Source organism: Acomys minous, assembly GCF_964271855.1.
Source record: "Acomys minous genome assembly, chromosome: 1".
NCBI lineage: Eukaryota > Metazoa > Chordata > Mammalia > Rodentia > Muridae > Acomys > Acomys minous.
In genome coordinates, this window is record NC_140483.1 from 22295044 (window position 1) to 22307598 (window position 12555).

Consider the following 12555-nt stretch of genomic DNA (forward strand, 5'->3'; position numbering starts at 1 on the left):
GGCCCAGCCTTATTTCTTTTTTCTTTTCTTTTCTTTTTTTTTTTTGAGACAGGGTTTCTCTGTGTAACAGCTCTGGCTGTCCTGGAACTGGCTCTGTAATGCAGGCTGGCCTCCAACTCATAGAGATCCACCTGCCTCTGCCTCCCAAGTGCTGGGATTAAAGGCGTGAGCCACCACCACCCAGCTTTATTTCTTTTCTTTCTTTCAGAGCCTAAATGGCACTATGTGGTCCTTTATAGAAAATGTGTGTGTTGCTGCTGTAGATTTATAGCTCCACAGCCACAATTCCGTCTCCTTCAGATTCTGGGATGCAGTTAGTACTATAGGCCTAGTGGTCACCTCAGTCCTAGAGCAGTGTTTAGAAAAACTCCGAATTTAATCCCCAGCAGTACTGTAAGAAACAAAAGAAAAAAAAGCACTAGGGATAAGTAGGGCACATGCCTATAATAAAGCTATTTGGAAGTTTGAGGCAGGAGGATCACAAGTTCAAGGCTAAATCAACTGCAAGATTAAGAGATGGCTCAGAGGTTAAGAGCACTGGCTGCTCTTCCAAAGGTCCGGAGTTCAATTCCCAGTGACTTTTGAGCAAAACCACATGATGACTCACAATAATCTAGAATCAGATCTGGTGCCCTCTCCTGGTGTGCAGGCAGAACACTATATACATATAATTAAAAAAAAAACCCAACTGTTCTGCACAAAAGTAGCCACAGACAATACATAAAGGGATGGCAATGGCAGCAGTTTGTTGACTCAGTTCTACAGCAGTGGTTGTTTGTAGCTTTGTATTGAAAACATCAGAGGAGTCCATCACAAATGCCCAAGCTTTTTGTTATTGTTGGGGGTTGGGCAGGAGGTAAACTTTACTATGTAGCCCACCCTGGCCTTGACTCTTTGATCCTCCTGCTTCCTCCTAAGGGCTAGGATTCTACATGTCCTACCAGACAAAGCTAGTAAGTTTCTTCTATAAAAAAATAAAAAGTTGGGCTGGAGAGATGGCTCAGAGGTTAACTTCCAAAGGTCCTGAGTTCAATTCCCAGCAACCACACGGTGGCTCACAACCATCTATACTGAGATCTGGTACCTTCTTCTGGCATACAGGCACACATAATAAATAAATATTTAAAAATAATAATAAATAAAAAGTTATGTGTATGAATATCTTGCTTGTATGTCTGTACACCACATGCAGTCCTGGTACCCAAGGAGGTCAAAAGAGGGCACCAAGTCCCAGGAACTAGAGTTACACATAGTTAAGTTGTGAGCTGTCATCCGCGTGACTGCCAAGAACCAAATGCACATCCTCTGCCATCTTCGTGACTGCCAAGAACCAAATGCACATCCTCTGCAAGCAAAAAAAAGGTGCTAATTCTTCTTTCTTTTGGGGGGGGGGAGTTCGAGACAGGGTTTCTCTGTGTAGCCTTGGCTATCTTGCACTCACTTTGTAGACCAGGATGGCCTCAAACTCACAGAGAGCCACCTGCCTTTGCCTCCCAAGTGCTGGGATTAAAGGCGAGTACCACCCCATCAGGCCACAAGTACCCTTCAGTCTTGCTCTGTTACCCAGGCTAGCCAAGAACTGAATCCCCGGGTTCAGCCTCCCAACTAACCGGGACTGTACACACCTAGCTCCAAGACTTTTTAGAACTACTAAGTGACCATTTGATGTGCATTCTGGGCTGGAAACCGCTGTTCTAGGTCAACTTTGGGTGTTCAGACTGCTCTAACTGGATGGGAGGGGACAGATGAATGGACAAGGTTCCTGAGATAAACTGAGAACTAGATTAATATTGAACCATTCCCCCCCCACCAGACAAATTAAATGCTTCCAGTGCTTGATCAAATGCTCTTTATTTGAGTTTTTCACACGTGAAGCACTACAGTGACTTGCCCAGGCCAGCAAGGTGGCCATGAGAAAGGTCACAACCCGGAAGTGCTTTACCTAGCCCTCTTTCTCCAGCCATTCCTTATAGGCCCCCGCATAATTTCGAGCCCTGTGGAGGAGAAAGAGTGTTGAGAGAAGCCCAGGCCCAGGAGGCAGCTCCCAGTCAGTTCCCAGCTAACAAGCCTTTGCCATACCCTGTGTATCCAAGGCCTTGTGCCAGCTGTGTGGCCTGGAGGCCCCTCCTGCCCATCTGACAGAAGAAAATAAGATTCTTGTCTTCGCGCTTTGGCTTCTCAGCACAGTATGAGGCCTGGAAAACAGCCGGGGCCATGTTCAAGGCGATTTCCAACTCAGACACTGAGTGAAGACAAAACGGAAAGCCAGTGGCACACTGAGGTGCACAAGAAGGGCCCGAAAGACCGGGGTCCTGGCGGTGACCAATCTGCAACGATTGTCCAAACGTGTCGAGCGGCCACCTCCACCCTATACCTCTAAAAAGAACAGCCTACCCGTGCGGGGAGTTAGGCCAACAAGCAGCCACTTCCTGAGTCGTAAGGCGGCAGTGGAGAGTCGAGTGGATTCGACTGCACAGCTTCAGGGAAGTCAAGCATACAGCTTTTGATCTCTTCCTCTGGCCACCTGCTCTCCCCTCAAACTGGATAAGCTAGTTCGGCTGCCAGGATGCGGCTCCATTCAGCCTTTCTCTAGGGAACTCCGAGGGGTGGCTTGAGCAAATATAAGGCCGCCTCTATCTCTATCAGCACCATCCCCACTCCATCCTCAGTGAGGCCCCTTTAGCTAAAACCATCATGGACCGTCCCTCTGCCAACGCGGGAAATCCTGTACCAGGGATGTTGAGTGCCCCAGGGATGGTACCAGCTGCGGCCTCCTCGCGAGATCGAACATCGAAGAGCCGGGCCCTGCCTGAGGCTAGGAGTGAACGGAGCTCAGAGAACGAGACTGTAGGCACTGAGAAAGAGGACACGAAAGACTTAAAGAGGGCTCGGGAACATGTCTCTTGTGGCCTCTGTGCCTCCTCCCTGTGGAGCTGTTTATGAGGAACAGCAAATACCTCACCCTCACATCCCGGGGGGATTCCCAGGTACCTCCAGTCATGGTTCCAGCAACAGCAATTGTGTGACTGTGACGCAGGAATGCAACCCGAAGCATCTCCCGCTCCCTCCCTGAGCCCAATCAGAGACCGGAACCGGAAGCAAAGGCATGGCCTCTGGAGGACACACACAGAGCGCGCAGGAGTACCTGTCGGTGATACGGCTAACACCAGCCCACAGCTGAAACCTTTAACGACTTGCCAGTGTGGGCCGGAAATTGACGTCCAGGTTTGGCACAGGTAGCAGGGCTCTGGTTAATGAGTATGGGCTCAGTAGCACCCTACCCCAAGGCTGACCCAGCCCTTACTGGTCAAAGAGTAATATGCATTCTCCCTTCCCCCAAGAACCCACAAAAAGAGGGAAACAGACAACTGTGGCTCTAAACAATTTTATCTTTAAAAAAAAAAAAGTAAAGAAATAAAAAGAACCAACCCCAGAACGGGGCAGGCCCCCAGTCAGCCCCTGCCTATCGGCCTCCCTGGCTCCAGAGCCTTCTGCAGAGGCCTCAGCCGCTCCATGAGCTGAGCCCTCTCACTCACTACTCATGGGATAGCAGCCACTTAGCATCCTCCCTGCCTCCTGAATACACCTGCTCCCCAGAGTCATGAGGTGCGCATCTTAGTTTCTGCCCCAGAGGAGGAAGCAGTGAAGTGCTAGACCCGCAGAGCGCCCACTGACCCTCTGCTGGGCGCTCTAAGCAAGCACAGGCAAGCCCAGATTTAGTGTGTCCAGTGTCCATCAAGGGGACAGCACATGCAGTGTGCAAAAGGGGCACAAGCGCCCAGGGACTGCACGGCGGGAGCAAGCAAGGCTGTCGGTACATGTCCACGCGGTGTCTCACACCGTTCTCTGCAGACTACCACACCACAGGGCCTCCGCTCCAAGACACGCGTGCCAAACTCCCCCAGTCCCACGCCAGAAGGAGACAGTGGAGGGAAGGGCCATATGCGATTAGTCTGCTGCTCCCAGCTGTCTGCAGCTCTAGGGCCCAAAGCCCAGAGTCCCCACAGTTAGTTGCTGTCATTCTTGATGACGACCTCTAATCCATGGTGCCGTAACTGAGCTCGGAGCAGCAGGTTCTTGTTTTTAAGATCTTCCACCTGCATAGAAAGGAGGCAGTAATGGAAACGGTTAGGGGGGCAGGGGACGCGCCTTGAACTCACTCACACACCCACTGCTAAGAAGGGCAAGGCAAAGCGTTTCCTAGGGACTCTGAACTGGGTCAGCGGCTGCAGCGCTGCCAAGGGGCCCCCGCGCTGGCATCAGCCTGACCTGCTGTCGAAGCACGTCATTGTCTAGCTGCAGCTGATCCAAGCCCTGCAGTTCTTCAGACAAGCGGTGGTTGCTCTGCCGCAGCTCCTGGATGTAATCACAGGCTTTGGAAAGGATCCCGCCTTTACTCTGCAAGGCGAAGAAGGCAAGAAAATGAGGGCCAAGCCTTCCGGGAACCACGCTTACTTCCCACGAGCACATCCACACTTGGGCTGCTTCCTCTCAGAATGGGGATGCACCATCTCAGAGTATTATGGAAAGAGGGCTGCCATGTCCGCCCCACTCGCCCACATTTCTGGAAACAATGTCAAGAGACCCTGCCTGTTACCAGGGTCTTGCCATGACCTGGCCAGACTTGGTGCTCTCCATAGAACAGTCTGGGATGATCTTGGACAGCTGTACAATCCAGTTGTTGATCTTGTCCCGGCGGCGGCGCTCCACTGTGGGGCCAAGTGAAGGACACTGTGACTCGGTGGGGCATGACCAGCCCTATCCCCTCCGCACTGTAGATCCCAACTCTGACATAGGTTGTTCCTGGCTTCACACCTGGACACCACCTACCTTCATTGTGCTGAGCCCTGCGTTTCTCATCTCGAGTTGTCCTGGGAGCCTCCGACTTACTGATAATAGAGTTCAGGGTAGCCGGACCAAGGAAGAGGCAAAGCAGCACACAAAACAAGAGTGGTGTTTAGGATGAAGAATTATATAAGATTTAACCAGCACCGAGACTATTAACATTAGGTATTATTAATCACAATGACTAATTCACTCACGGGGAGTAAGGATGGGTCCTGGGGGCAATCGATCGCTGGCTCCCTCCCTGCAATACTTCTTGTGGTGACATCATCACAAAGAATTGACCTGGGAAGATATAAGGTAGGTTTTGTCAGTCAGGACCTGGGACTAGGAACCCTCACCAGGACCTTGGAACCCTTTTGAGAACATACTCCCACCAGCTTGGAAAGCAGCTCAGACTGGCTACATCAATCTTAGTGACAACTAAAAGTCATGTGCTAAAGCCCAGAGGCCCCACCATACCCCACAGGCCTGTCCCTCCAGCCCCCAGCCTTGTGCAGCGTCTCACCAGTGCTAGGAGGGGTTGCCTGCCCCAGTAGTGCCTCTGAGCCCTGGGTGGTAACCACGGCGGTTGTACTCCCCGATGTGGTACCCCCTGACCCATCTCCCACTGCGGTGCTGGGAAAGTACGTGTAATGTGTTTCAGCAGCTGTTCCCTCTGTGTCAACTGCATCGTCACTGGTGAACGCACCCTGGATCACTGCCTGAGAAAGGAAATGAGAGCAGGGTCCAGTCAGTCAGGGACTTACTCCCACTCCATCACCCTGAGTTTCTATCCTTTAGCAGAAGGAAGGAGAAACATAAAAAGCCATGTGGCCAAAGATAGCTCTGAATGCAACCTAACACAAAACTAAATTTTGTTTTTGTGACAAGGTTTCTCTGTGTAGCCTTGGCAGTCCTGGACTCTCTTTGTAGATCAGGCTGGCCTCGAACTCAAAGAGATCCGCCCGCCTCTGTCTCTTGAGTGCTGGGATTAAAGTCGTGCACCACCACACTCAGCTAAAACTAAAGTTTTAAGATTTATTTTTATCTCTGGGTGTGGTGGCACATGCCTGTAATGCCACCACTCAGAGAAGCAGAGGAAGGCAGATCTCTGGGTTGGAGGCCAGCCTGGTCTACAAAGTGAGTCCAGGTCAGAAGGCTACACAGAGAAGCCCTGTCTCAAAGAAACAAAAACAAACAAACAAAAAAAGAAGGCAGGCATGACGGCACACACCTTTAATTCCAGCACTCAGGAGGCAAAGGCAGGCAGATCACTGTGAGTTTGAGGCTGGCTTGCTCTACAAAGTGAATCCAGGATAGCCAAGACTACATGGTTTCAAGACAAGAGAAACCATGTCTTGAAAAAGACAAAAACAAACAAAAAGAAAGAAAGAAAGGAAGAAAGAAAAGGGGTTGGAGATCAGCAGTTAAGAGCACCATCTGAAGCCAGGCATGGTGGCGCACGCCTTTAATCCCAACACTGGGGAGGCAGAGGCAGGCAGATCGCTGTGAGTTCGAGGCCAGCCTGGTCTACAAAAGTGAGTGCAGGACAGCCTAGGATACATAGAGAAACCCTGTCTCAAAAAACAAAAACAAAAAACAAACAAACAAACAAAAAGAGCACCATCTGATCTTCAGAGGTCCTGAGTTCAATTCCTAGCAACCACACAGTGGCTCACAACCAACTATGTGATCTAGTGCCCTCTTCTGGTGGGCAGGTGTACATGTAGATAGTGTTCATATATATGAATAAATACATCTTAAAAAATAAAGAAAAAAAGATTTTTAAGTGTGTGAGTATTTTGCCTACATGTATGTGTAAGTACTGTGTGTGTCTGGTGCTTGCAGACATCAGAGAAGGGCATTTGAGCCCCTGAAGCCAGATGGTTGTGGGCCACCATGCAGTTATCAGGAACTGAACTAAGGTCCTTTGTAAGAACAAGTGCTTTTAACCGCTGAGCCACCTCTCCAGCCCCAGTTGCATGTCTTTCGGGCATGATCTTTGTCAATGACAAGGTATTGTCTCAATGAGAAAAGGTTGAACACATCTGGACCCAGCGCTTTGGGCCAAGGCAGCCTGAGGTACACCCCACTGTTCCTGATTTCATGCCTCCTCCCTGTCTGCTCCCTAGTTCCTTAGTGCTAAGAGCTCGCTAGTTCTCTCACAGCCTATCCCGCTGTACCTGGGTCATAGACTGAGTGGCAGGGTAGCCACTGATGGCGCTAGTGCCCTCTGTCTGGCCATCCAGCTGCCCCTCAGACACCTGGATCACCCTGTACATCACCTAGAAGGGAAGAAGAAGGGCGTGGGAAGAGAAGGCAAGAGAAACTCTTAGAAAGTGCCTCCTGTATCGACTCCCTGCGGTCTTTCAGAGACACAGAGTCAGCTGTTATCCCTTCTTCGCCATGTTGGGGCTTTAGCACACCCAGCCCCACACCAATCTCCAAGCCTCCGATTAATGTTTCCTCCCAAAAGCCCACAGTTTCATATCGTTCTCCAAGCCGCAGCTCCCCGAAATAAGTTCGTGCACCGCCCCCCCCACCCCCTCACAACCTGAACCCCAGGTAACATCTGCAGCCACCTGGCCCCCTCCCTTACCTGGCCCCCATTCTCAGTTCGGAAGACGTACTTGACGTTGGGGTCAGGGAAGGTGGCAGCTGACTGGATGCTGGCGATAGCTACGCTAGTTGGGTCCTCTCCAGTCGCCACTGCACCTAAATTAAGAGAGGCAAAGGCAGATCTGTGAGTTAACTGCCTTTCTCCCTGTTCTACTTACATGCCATTGTAAAGGAACACAGCATGGAGGAGACAGGCCGGTCCACTGAAGACAGAGAGGCTATGATGGGCTCTTGGTCTTGACTTGAATATTCACCTTCCTGAATCTGCACTGTCCCCTCTTCAGTTTCAGCTGTTTTCTGCTGCCTATTTGTGGTGAAACAAAAAACAAATGAAAGACGTGAGAAGCTTGCTGACCTAATAGCATGATTCCCAAACTCACTGGCTTGCACAACAAATGTTAGGTTAGATAATAATAGTATTTATTACTGCTGGTCATGGTGGCGCATTCTTTCAATCTCAGCACTCAGGAGGCAATAGCAGGTGGATTTCTGTGAGTTTGAGGCCAGCCTGTTTACATAGTTAGTTTGAGGACAGCCAGGGCTATGTAGAGATATATTCTGTCTCAAAAATAAAAAAATAAAAATAAAAATAAAAATAAAACAAAAAACTAGTAACTAAGTGTTTACCATGTACATAGACACCAGGCTATAAGCACTTTTTTTTTTTTTTAAATTTTGAGACAAGATTTCTCTGTGTAGCCTTGGCTGTCCTAGACTCTCTTTGTAGACCAGGCTGGCCTTGAACTCACAGCGATCCACCTGCCTCCCCAGTGCTTAGGGACTTTTTGGTTTTTGTTGTTGTTGTTTTAAGACAGGGTTTCTCTGTGTATCCTCGGCTGTCCTCGATTCACTTTGTAGACCAGGCTTGTCTCTGCCTCCCAAGTGCTGTGATTAAAAGCGTGTGCCACCACGCCCAGCTCTTTTTTGTTTTTCAAGCCAGAGTTTTTCTTTATCTGGCCCTAACTGTCCTGGAACTTGTTCTGTAGACCAGACTAATCTTAAACTCAGAGCTTAGCCTGCTTCTGCTGAGATGAAAGGAATACAGCACCACCTCCCAGCATACTATCTTGATACTAAAAATAGCACATGAAATACAGTTTTATAGCTAGGGAAGCTAAAACACACAGCTGTTAAGTGATGGAGCTGGGGGGACCTGAACTCAGGTCTTCCTCAATCTAATCTAATCATTTTGCATCCTCCCAGGCCATCCCTCTCTCTTCCCAGACACGACTTCTTCACTTACCCCTTCATCTCTCCGTGAGGGGGCTCATCCGAGGAGCTGGTCTTTTCTTGGAGGTCTTTGTATCTCTTGACTCAAAGGCTGGAGTGCTAAATCCTGGTGGAAGTCGTAGAGTGGCAGTGAGGCTAGGCAGTGAACAGCTTTCCAGGTTCAGGAACCTAGGCTCCAAGAAGACACAGCCAGGAAACTGAATCAATCATCTGCAAGGGACAGTCAGCTCCCCCCAATCCTGGTGGCAAGGGCTGGCCTGAAGCCATTGAAAAAAGCAACTCTTGCTGGGCTCGGTGGTGCACACCTTTAATCCCAGCACTTGGGAGGCAGAGGCAGGCAGATCGCTGTGACTTTGAGGCCAGCTTGGTCTACAAAGCGAGTCCAGGACAGTAAGTAAAGGCTACACAGAGAGACCCTGTCTCGGGAAAAAAAAAAAAAATATATATATATATATAAGAAAAAGCAACTCTTCTGCTGGACGTTGTGGAACATCTGTAATCCTAGCACCAAGAAAAAAAGAGACAGAGAGAGACAGAATACTAGGTGTGCTTGCCCATGGCTGTGATATCAACACTTGGGAAGTAGAGGCCATCCTGGATTGCAAAGCAAATTTCAGGCCACACTGGGCTATAGGAATTTGTCTCAGACAAAACAAAACAACACGAAGTAGGAGATGGTTCAGGGGCAAAAGCACTTGGAGTGGAAATCTAAGACCCGAGTCCTAAAACCTACACAAGAAAGGGATGCAGTAGTGCAAGCATATGTGATCACCGTACCCCTCATGAAGAGATGAGCAGCAGAGATGTAGGGGTGGAGAGACTGTGTCTCTATCGAGGTGGACCAACAAGAACTGACAGTCTAAGGTTGTCCTCTGACCAAAATAAAGGTTGTAAGGTGGCTCAGCAAGCTGGGTGGTGGTATCACATGCCTAATTCCAGCACTTGGGAGGCACAGGCAGGTAGATCTCTGAGTTCAAGGCCAGCCTGGTCTATAGACTACCTGAAAAAAACAAAACGAAGGCAGATAGGTACAGTGGCGCCAGGTTTAGGACAACCAAGGCTATACAGAGAAATCCTCTGTTTAAAAATGAATAAAAATGAGCCGGGCGTGGTGGTGCATGCCTTTAATCCCAGCACTCGGGAGGCAGAGGCAGGTGGATCGCTGTGAGTTCGAGGCCACCCGGGTCTATAAAGCGAGACCAGGACAGGCGAACACAGAGAGACCCTGTCTCAAAAAAACAAAACAAAACAAACAAAAATAAAAAACGCTAGTCCCCACCAGGTGTTTTTGGTGCACCTAGTCCCAGCACTCAGGAAGCAAAGGCAGACAGATCTCTGTGAATTTGAAGCCAGCTTAGTCTATGTAGTGAGTTCCAGGACAGCCAAGGGCTATGTATAGAGAGAACCTGCCTCAAAATAAAATAACAAAAAAGAAATTCCATTCCTAAAATCCAGGAAGGGAAAAACAAACTTATTTTTGCCATTGAAAAACCAACCACCAGCCACAAAACCTAGATTTGGTTCTTGGGTACTATTCTACTGTCAGGGCTCTTGTTTTGGGGGAGTCCAGATTTATAGCATCTGTTACATACACTGGAGCCCAAATGCATCATATTCAAGGTTTCTTTATTTTATTCATCAAGGCTTCCTGTAGAGCAACACAGTTGCTAAAATGTTGCCATGACAACTCCAAATCAACTAAGGCTCAGGAAGAAGGGGGGAAAAAAAAACAACTCCAGGCTCAGGGTTCTGAAGAAAAGACAACGGGGGAGGAATCCATCTACAATGTTCTGCTTTAGGACTCTTGACATCCCGCCAGAGAACGGGGGAAAAACAAAGAACTAAGCAGACAGATGCCTCCAGCAAGAAACAGCTGCACCGTACAAAGCAATACAATAATCTCAACAAGAAAGAATCAAGATTTTTGTATAAATTCTCTATCCGTAAGATTCCCCAACCCTTTCTAAATCCAACAAAGAAAATCTTAAATTTAGACAATAGCAAGCCTTAGAAAGACCGTGTGCAAAGCAAACGGCAACAATGACAACAAAAAAGAACCGAACGGTAACAGTAACAACAAAAAGGAACTGAAAGTGAAACTGTACAAAGTAACGCTGCAAAGGGAGGCAGCGGCAGGGTTTGGGGACCACCTAGGAGGAGGTCTCCATCCTCAACCACGAGGAGAAAAAGCCCATCCGAAGCTTGTTGCAGGAGGAGGCAATGGAAGGGACGGCAAGGCACCCGAGGCAACTGTTACAGCCCACAGCTGTCACAGCAACTTCTGGAGCCACGCAGCAGCGGCGTTAGGCTACTTACTCAAATCTTGGTTGTACATCCGGAAGCGTTTCCTGAGCATTAAGAATATGTGACACGGAAATCAGCATAGGATGTTGTGGTTTGCACGCTCAAAAGGGGGGGGGGGCAGCAAATGCCCTCACTAAGCACGGACGCAAAGGCAATAAAAAGCCCAGATCAAGTTCCCAAAGAAAACAGGCGCCGGGACCTTGCCTGAGAACGAGACGTCTCCCTGCAGGCCAACCACCAGGTAGTACGCGCTTGGGGAGCTGAGCAACCCGGCCAGGCGCGCGCCCCGAAGCCCGCGCGGTGACCCCAGCCGGCCCAGCCCCGGCTGCTCGGCAGAGGAGACAGGAGAGGACGCCGGGGACCTCCCCCAGGCCTGTGGGCTCGCAGCAGGACACCGCGGGAGGGTGGGACCTGTGCACTCCCCGGCAGGGAGCGGGAGCTCGGCCCACAAAGCAAGACAGAAGATAAAGAGTCAAGCACTGTCCCCTCCCCCAAAACAAAGGCATCGTGCGCCTGCGATGCCGGGCGTGAGAGACTGAAGCAAAACCAAAGCTGCCCCCGCCTTGCCGGTCCACTTCTTCTCCAGACTCCGGCCGGCTCCTACGCACTCACCGGCCCAGGCCGCTTCAGTCGCCAAGGTCCCTCGACAAGCGTTCTCCTTCTCTGGATCTAGGTCTCTCCATAGACAGCTGCTCATGCGCAATCCCAGCCTGCGGCCATATTGGTGAGGGGCGGAAGTGTCTCCTCGACCCGCCCAGCCTCCTGCTGGCCACCGAGCCTCTGGGTTTCCGCTCGCTCTAAACTTGATGCGGGCTAAAGCTGACGGGGGTATGTCAGTTTTTACAGGTCCCGAAGAGAAACAGTATCCCTCTGACGTCTCTAGAGTCCTAGCTGTTCTCAGTAAGAACCAGAAAGAAACAACCAAATTGTACTTCTATCTTAGTGCGAGGCGGAGCATTTTTAGTTCCAGTAAAAGGAAGTAGAGGAGAAACGGCGTTCTTAGACGCCATCTTTAACGAGGGCAAGGTGGGACGCCATCTTGGATCAGAGCATCATTTTGAGGGGTTTCCGAGTGGACTTTGGGACATCTCTGGGCATACGTATATTTGTGTACATTCCATTGTATTAGGTCAGCAATACACCAAAGACCTTATAGCTTCCAGTTTTCCTAAGGCGTGCTCACACACACACACATACACACAAAATTTTGATTACCATTTTTCTCATTCAGGGAGTTTTCTCATAGTGGGTTTGGAATAGTGAAGTATAGAATAGCTGGAATTCAAATTACAAAACCATTCAAACCCTAAAATGACTTAAAAAAAAAAAAGATAGTCTCTTTTTATGTAGTCCTGAACTGTCCTACATAGACCAGGCTATTCTCTGGCCTTGCCCTAGCGCCACCCCACCCCCCTTGTGCAGGGACTGAAGGCACATACCAACCACACCCTGGAAACTGCCACTTCTTAACTCTGAGATCTTTGATAAGCATTTTTACTTAATTACAACCTAATTTTCTCATCTGTAAAATGGAAATGCCAATACTAACTTCACCAAGTTAAGTGGATTAAGTAA

At 49.4% G+C, this 12555-nt stretch overlaps 2 protein-coding genes across 9 annotated transcripts; both read right to left on the reverse strand.

Annotated features, from left to right (window-relative positions):
- Positions 1–1832: 1832 nt before the first annotated feature.
- On the reverse strand, positions 1833–3123 carry TSTD1 (thiosulfate sulfurtransferase like domain containing 1). Of its 2 annotated transcripts, XM_084795818.1 has the most exons (4): positions 2992–3110; positions 2732–2854; positions 2080–2242; positions 1833–1994 (listed from the first exon to the last, which is right to left on the reverse strand). In XM_084795818.1, the coding sequence occupies exons 1-4, from the start codon at positions 3053–3055 to the stop codon at positions 1943–1945; spliced, it is 402 nt and encodes a 133-aa protein (XP_084651944.1). In that variant the 5' UTR covers positions 3056–3110; the 3' UTR covers positions 1833–1942. The 2 variants fall into 2 exon arrangements, with proteins under 2 accessions (XP_084651944.1, XP_084651945.1); XM_084795819.1 differs by lacking the exon at positions 2732–2854 and having other exon boundaries at positions 2992–3123.
- A 246-nt stretch (positions 3124–3369) lies between these two features.
- USF1 (upstream transcription factor 1) lies at positions 3370–11743 on the reverse strand. 7 transcript variants are annotated; one of them, XM_084795750.1, is made up of 12 exons: positions 10993–11483; positions 9454–9676; positions 8690–8844; positions 7701–7750; positions 7427–7542; positions 7011–7112; positions 5354–5549; positions 5043–5130; positions 4831–4889; positions 4615–4709; positions 4270–4398; positions 3370–4097 (listed from the first exon to the last, which is right to left on the reverse strand). In XM_084795750.1, the coding sequence occupies exons 3-12, from the start codon at positions 8695–8697 to the stop codon at positions 4008–4010; spliced, it is 933 nt and encodes a 310-aa protein (XP_084651876.1). In that variant the 5' UTR covers positions 8698–8844; positions 9454–9676; positions 10993–11483; the 3' UTR covers positions 3370–4007. The 7 variants fall into 7 exon arrangements, with proteins under 7 accessions (XP_084651876.1, XP_084651873.1, XP_084651877.1 ...); XM_084795747.1 differs by lacking the exons at positions 9454–9676; positions 10993–11483 and adding an exon at positions 11593–11743; XM_084795751.1 differs by lacking the exons at positions 9454–9676; positions 10993–11483 and adding an exon at positions 11593–11739 and having other exon boundaries at positions 8690–8782.
- Between the last annotated feature and the right edge of the window lie 812 nt (positions 11744–12555).

Excerpts from the sequence above, each read along its gene's own strand:
- TSTD1 (XM_084795818.1), bottom strand. The coding sequence starts at position 3,055 with ATGCTTCGGGTTGCATTCCTGCGTCACAGTCACACAATTGCTGTTGCT. Across the intron at positions 2,855-2,991 it reads TGCTGGAACCATGACTGGAG|TGCCTACAGTCTCGTTCTCT; the intron begins GTACCTGGGAAT and ends CCTCTTTCTCAG. Across the intron at positions 1,995-2,079 it reads CAAGGCCTTGGATACACAGG|GGCTCGAAATTATGCGGGGG; the intron begins GTATGGCAAAGG and ends TCTCCTCCACAG.
- USF1 (XM_084795747.1), bottom strand. Across the intron at positions 5,131-5,353 it reads GGCAACCCCTCCTAGCACTG|GTCAATTCTTTGTGATGATG; the intron begins GTGAGACGCTGC and ends ATATCTTCCCAG. Across the intron at positions 4,098-4,269 it reads ATGACGTGCTTCGACAGCAG|GTGGAAGATCTTAAAAACAA; the intron begins GTCAGGCTGATG and ends CTTTCTATGCAG.